A 5145-nucleotide genomic window follows, 5' to 3' on the forward strand; every position below is an offset into this window, starting at 1 on the left:
CAAGCTGTCCTGTTTCAAATGGGCAATAAAAACATTTTAAAAACCCTAAATAATCTAGAACTGAAACAGCTTGAGCTAAAGTATTTCACATTAATTTAAAACAAAGCTGTCTGAGGTCTGAACTCAGCATTTGCTGGTCTCAGTTGCTGCAGCACAGGGGGTACTGCTTTGGGATGCAACTGAGATTCATCCACCAGTGGACCAAGTCAGGCACTCGCCCCGCTCCATCCCCACCATGGCACCACCGGGCTCACACTGACATGCACACTCTGGTCCTGATGCAACAGACCACATCCCACTGATCTCAGATTAGAGGTTTATGCACAGCAATAGACTGTGACCAAGGGGCATCACTCACATGAAGGTCTGGAGCACATGCTGTATCGGAAAAGCCTGTGAGGCCCAACTTTGTTGTGCACCATCCAGCACAAGTGGCTGCGATCCTTGGCCACAACTCAAGGGTGCCAGGGCTGGCATCACCCCACTGAAACGGGCATGTCCCAGAGGAGTTGGCGGTTCTCAGAAGTTTTCCATGCAGTGGCGAGAGGGTGGGATCTGCCCAAGGGTGATTTGGCATCTTACAGCCACCTCCCAGAGGGGCCTCTCACTGAGGGGACTGAAACCTCGACCTAAGCAGGATGAACCTGAGTCCAAAGCAATACCACTGATAACATCAGTGTCATTCTCTTCCCAAAATCCAGCAGACTGATGGGGCCATATTCCCAGGAGAGGGCTGACCACAGCACACATGAACAACCCAGCAAGGGGACTCCCTGTCCCACCATTTATGGCATTCCCAGTATTTACAGTGCAACCCTACAACTACCACAGAGTTTTTCCAAGTTTCTGATCTTAGGTCGCTATGAAAATGAGTATCCCCAAAAAATCTGAGTAAGTAGGTCTGCTCTCACTTCCCAACTGTAAAACTACTAATGTTTATGACTGAAGTTCATAACAACTGACTCATCTTGCTGCACATTCCTGCAGTAAATAGAAATATTTATCCCTCTTAAAAAAGCATCCACCTTATCTTCTGCAGCATATGAAATAGAAACAGCTCAACCAAACAAAAAAAGGAAGATGTGTTGGCTGTCAGATACCCACTAATGCTGCAGTAAGTCTTATTCTGCATAGAAAGTAAAAAAACAAAAATAGATTTTGCAGGAAGAACAGATTGATTTTGCAAGAACAGACTGAATTCTCCTGCAGAACGGGTGCATCAGCCTGATTACAACAGCAATCAGCAAGAGAAGAATAAAGCAAAAAAATCCCAAATCCTCAATTCTGCAGGGCAGTCAAATAACCAGAATGGCTCATCAAACCCTCTGATGAAATGGGAGCTACACTGTGGCCCATGCCCAAGACTTAGATTTCATTAATAAAACATTTACAGAATGTAAATGCGTCTGTGCTTGATTTATACCATGATCCCTAAGGCTGCCTAGAAAATGCGATCACATTTTTGTGTTTAATGTTTTTGTTTAAGATCTGAAAGCAAATCTGACCAGGCTAGGTTTTGTCATCTCAGTGACAATAAGAATGATACTTTTTTTTTTTTTTAAACTATTAACTATTTTTTTTTAAGTATTAAAAAAATATCTTGGGTGTTTACGAGACACAGTTGCCTGGTTCTTTTAACCATCATTTTTTAATCACAAAAAAGGGGGAAGGGGAAAGGAGGAGACATCATTTCAGCTGTTCAGTCTTTGCAGAGGACACACTGCAGGTGGGAGCTGCTGGGAACTCGGACACCTGTGGACAGAGCACAGATGAGCTCAGCTCAGGGGTGACCCCAACCCTGCAGCCAAGGGCTGTATCAGCTGTGCAGCCTTGGGGACATCGGGCAGTGGGTTGGGACTGCTCACTCTGCTCTCGTCCAGCTCAACACCAGAAGCAGCTTACTGGAAACAAGAGCCTTTCGGACCCTGCATCCCCTCAGGGACCCACAATCCCTGCAAAGCCTGCACCGACGACATTGGCTCCACTTGGAATGCCATGCAGGGGCACAAAGACGCTCCCAAGGATGAGGCCATGTCCACAGGGACACATGGCACACCAGTGCTGCCCCGGTTCAGCGGCACAAAGTCTCACTCCTGATTGCCCTCGCCCAGGGAAAAAAAACAAGGGCTGATTCCCATCTCCAGCATTAACAAGCCAAAGGGAATCAGAAGAACCATGTCCCCCTCTTCTGGTAGAAATTAATAGACGCTGCCTGCAGGACTGATGTGGCTCAGGGCCATCCGGACTTCAGGGACAGGTGATTTGTGCACGGTGTCGGTGGTCCCAAACACACCGGACCTTCTGGACTCCTGCAAGCATTGCTCACAGCAAGCAAGGCCAGCCCCGCGCAGTTTGCCTTCTCTTCCCTGCTGCAGATGGTGGCACAAAGCAGATATGCCAGCTCCTCACTGGCCTGGCAGGGCAGAAGACAAAGGACCTAGTTTGGTAAAATTGTTAATTTAACTGCGCAGCCCTGACATAGACCCATCTGCCTCTAGAATTCATGGGTTCCCTTCCTCCTTACCGCAACACCCTCAAGCAGGAGGTAGTGACCACCATTCCATCGGTTACATCTGGGTGGCCACTGTGGTGCTGGCCGAGTGCTGACACCCTCCTCTGTTCGGCTGGACATGTGAGCACAGCTGGTGGAAACCCTGGCTGGATCAAGCACATGTGGCCCCTGGGTCACCAGTTTCCTCCTGCTCCCTCTGTCACCGCTCAGCCCCAGCAGCGGAGTCTGACATGGCAGAAAAGCTCCTCTGCCCTGTGACCCTGCCGCTTCTATTTTTGCTTTTGTTTGGAAATTTTTACTCCCCTGCCCACCCATCCCCACCTCTTTGCTGGCAGGTTTAGGTCAAGGCTGTGCGCACACTTGTCACAACGTAGGCAAGTGTCTCTCCGACCACAGCTGGTTTTTTCTGGCTTCCTTTTTTTGTTATGATTATTTTTTAACAGTGCTGTTATATTTTATAAAGAAGGAGGGGAGATACATCTGAACCTTTGTAAATAAATAGAGCACCCCACATCCAGCCACTGCCTCCCCCATCACCCCCCCATCTTTCACACGCCCATGGGGTGACCAGGGAAAGCCAGCAGCATCTACCGGGCTCCAAAAAACCTGGATGCTGGGCCTTCCTGGGCTTCTCCCACACTACCCACCTGCTCTGCTCCCAGACCCCACCTCCCTCCTGCACCGTGTGTGGCACAGCCTGGACAGGCCTGCCAGCACAACACCTGCCTTGGCATCCTTAAGTACTCTGGGAGATCGCCCGCGTGCCCCGACGCAGCTCCCTACTATTTTGGCAGCAACTCAAACTCTCTGCTCCCACCCTCCCCGGTGACTTCACCTCCACCGGCGAGGCACAGCGTTAGCCCGTGTCCCGCCACCACACACCCTCCAGCCTCACCCGCTGCATTTAAAAGCTAAGAGTGAAAATTCAACATCTCAGCCCCAAAGCGCCTCCACAGCCCCTGCCGCACCCCATGCAGCCGGCTGCCGGCTCCCAGGGCCCGGCGGTGCAGCCGTAACCCCAAATCTCTCCCCACCCTGCCAGCCTCGCTGTCACCCTTAGCTTGGGCTCACCTCCCCCCTGCCTGACACCAAACCCCCCGACAAGACACGGTGCCGCTGCACAGGCTGACGGCTGCCAGCCGCAAGGTGACACCGCAGGGCACGGGGCTGTGCCCCGGGGATCCCGCCGGGAACAGCCCCGGTCTCCGCGTCGGTCGAGGCTCTGCGTGATGCGGCCGGGACGCGCCCGGCCCGCCCCGCGCCTCGCAGCGGGGCAGGGCCCCGGCCAAGGGCCGGATCCAGCCGCCCTGGCCCGTTCCCCCTGGCGCCGGGCCACGCTCCGTCGGTTTATAAGCCCGCGTCGGCTGGCTTTTAGGACAAGGCTCGACGCCTTTGGCACCGACCCGCAAGAGAGCCGCGCCGAGCGACCCGCCGGGAGCGCCGGGACGGACGCCCCCGCGACCTCCGCTCCAGCCCTCCCCCCAGCCGCCCTCCGGGGCCCCCGGGCGGAAGGGGCGAGGGCCGGAGGGGCGCATCGAGGGCCAGAGCCCCGGGCACCCCCCTCCCAGCCCCGGGACGGCGCGGGCGGCCCCTCGCCCCGCTCACCTTCCGCCTCCCAGCGCTCCAGCGCAGCGGGGCCGCTGCGGCGGGCGCTGCCCAGCAGCCGGCCGGGGAGCGGCTCCATCCGGCCGTCCAGGCGCTCCGGCGGCCCCCGCTGGCGGGCCCCGGCAGCCGCCGCCAGCCGGCAGTGCTCGCCCAGGCCCGGCGGCAGCGCCGCCAGCAGCGCCGCGCGCTGCGCCGGGCCCAGCTCGGCCCAGAAGCGCAGCAGGTGGCTCTGCCCGCACCGCGCCAGCCGCGCCCGCGCCTCCTCGGGCGGCGCCATGGCGCCGCGCCGCCGGCCTCTGCCCGCCGGCGGGGCCGGGCCCGAGGGGCGGGGCCGGGCCCGAGGGGCGGGGCCGCCCCCGAGCCGCTGCCCCGCCCCCCGGAGCCGCAGCCGGCGGCCCGCCGCCCGCTCGGTCCCGCGCGCTCACCCGGCGCGACGTGAGCCTCCCGCGTTCGGCTCCTCCCTCGGGCCCGCAGGACCCCGCCGTCCTCTGCCACCGCGGGGGCCCTGCCCCGCTGCCCTGTCCTGCGAGACCGGCTGCCCTCGGCCGAATTCACAGCCCACAGCCTCGTGCGGGCACGGCAGGTGGCACCCGGCCGGGGCGCCTTTCTGCAGTGGGTCGCGCCGTTCGTTCGGCTGCTGAGAGGGTATCTGATGGGGCCCCCGGGGGCGTTCGCGCTGGGACCTCGGTAAGCGGGAGAGCCTCGCACCTCTCCTTGCGCCCGCGGTTGCAGATGGAAGAGCTCTTGGGGTCACCTCAGCACAGCAGGCAGGTAGGTGGATCCCGCCCCGTGCCAGCCGTGATGCCTGCTGCAGGGTCAGGCCCCCCGGCTCACAAGTCCCGCTTCCCATCAGAGACGCAGCACCGGCAGCAAAGTGACTAGACGCAAAAACCCGAAGCCCAAGGCTGGGCCAGTGACGAGGTGTCAGAAGGCACATGGCGAGCCAGCCTCCTCTGCCGCCCCCACTGGAGTCACGAGCTGCCGAGAGTGGGACAGTGCAAAGTCCTACGCTCCTGCTCTCAAGACCC

The 5145-nt window shown here is 58.5% G+C and overlaps 1 protein-coding gene across 1 annotated transcript in view; it reads right to left on the reverse strand.

Annotated features, from left to right (window-relative positions):
• UAP1L1 (UDP-N-acetylglucosamine pyrophosphorylase 1 like 1) overlaps nt 1-4426 on the reverse strand; it is a 19051-nt gene extending 14625 nt beyond the window's left edge. Inside the window, exon 1 of the mRNA XM_075054917.1 lies at nt 4118-4426. Within this exon, the coding sequence (XP_074911018.1) occupies nt 4118-4394 (277 nt within the window). The 5' untranslated portion in view covers nt 4395-4426. The remainder of the gene's footprint in view (nt 1-4117) is intronic.
• Between the last annotated feature and the right edge of the window lie 719 nt (nt 4427-5145).

The sequence above is a fragment of the Buteo buteo genome, chromosome 23 (assembly GCF_964188355.1).
Source record: "Buteo buteo chromosome 23, bButBut1.hap1.1, whole genome shotgun sequence".
Lineage (NCBI taxonomy): Eukaryota > Metazoa > Chordata > Aves > Accipitriformes > Accipitridae > Buteo > Buteo buteo.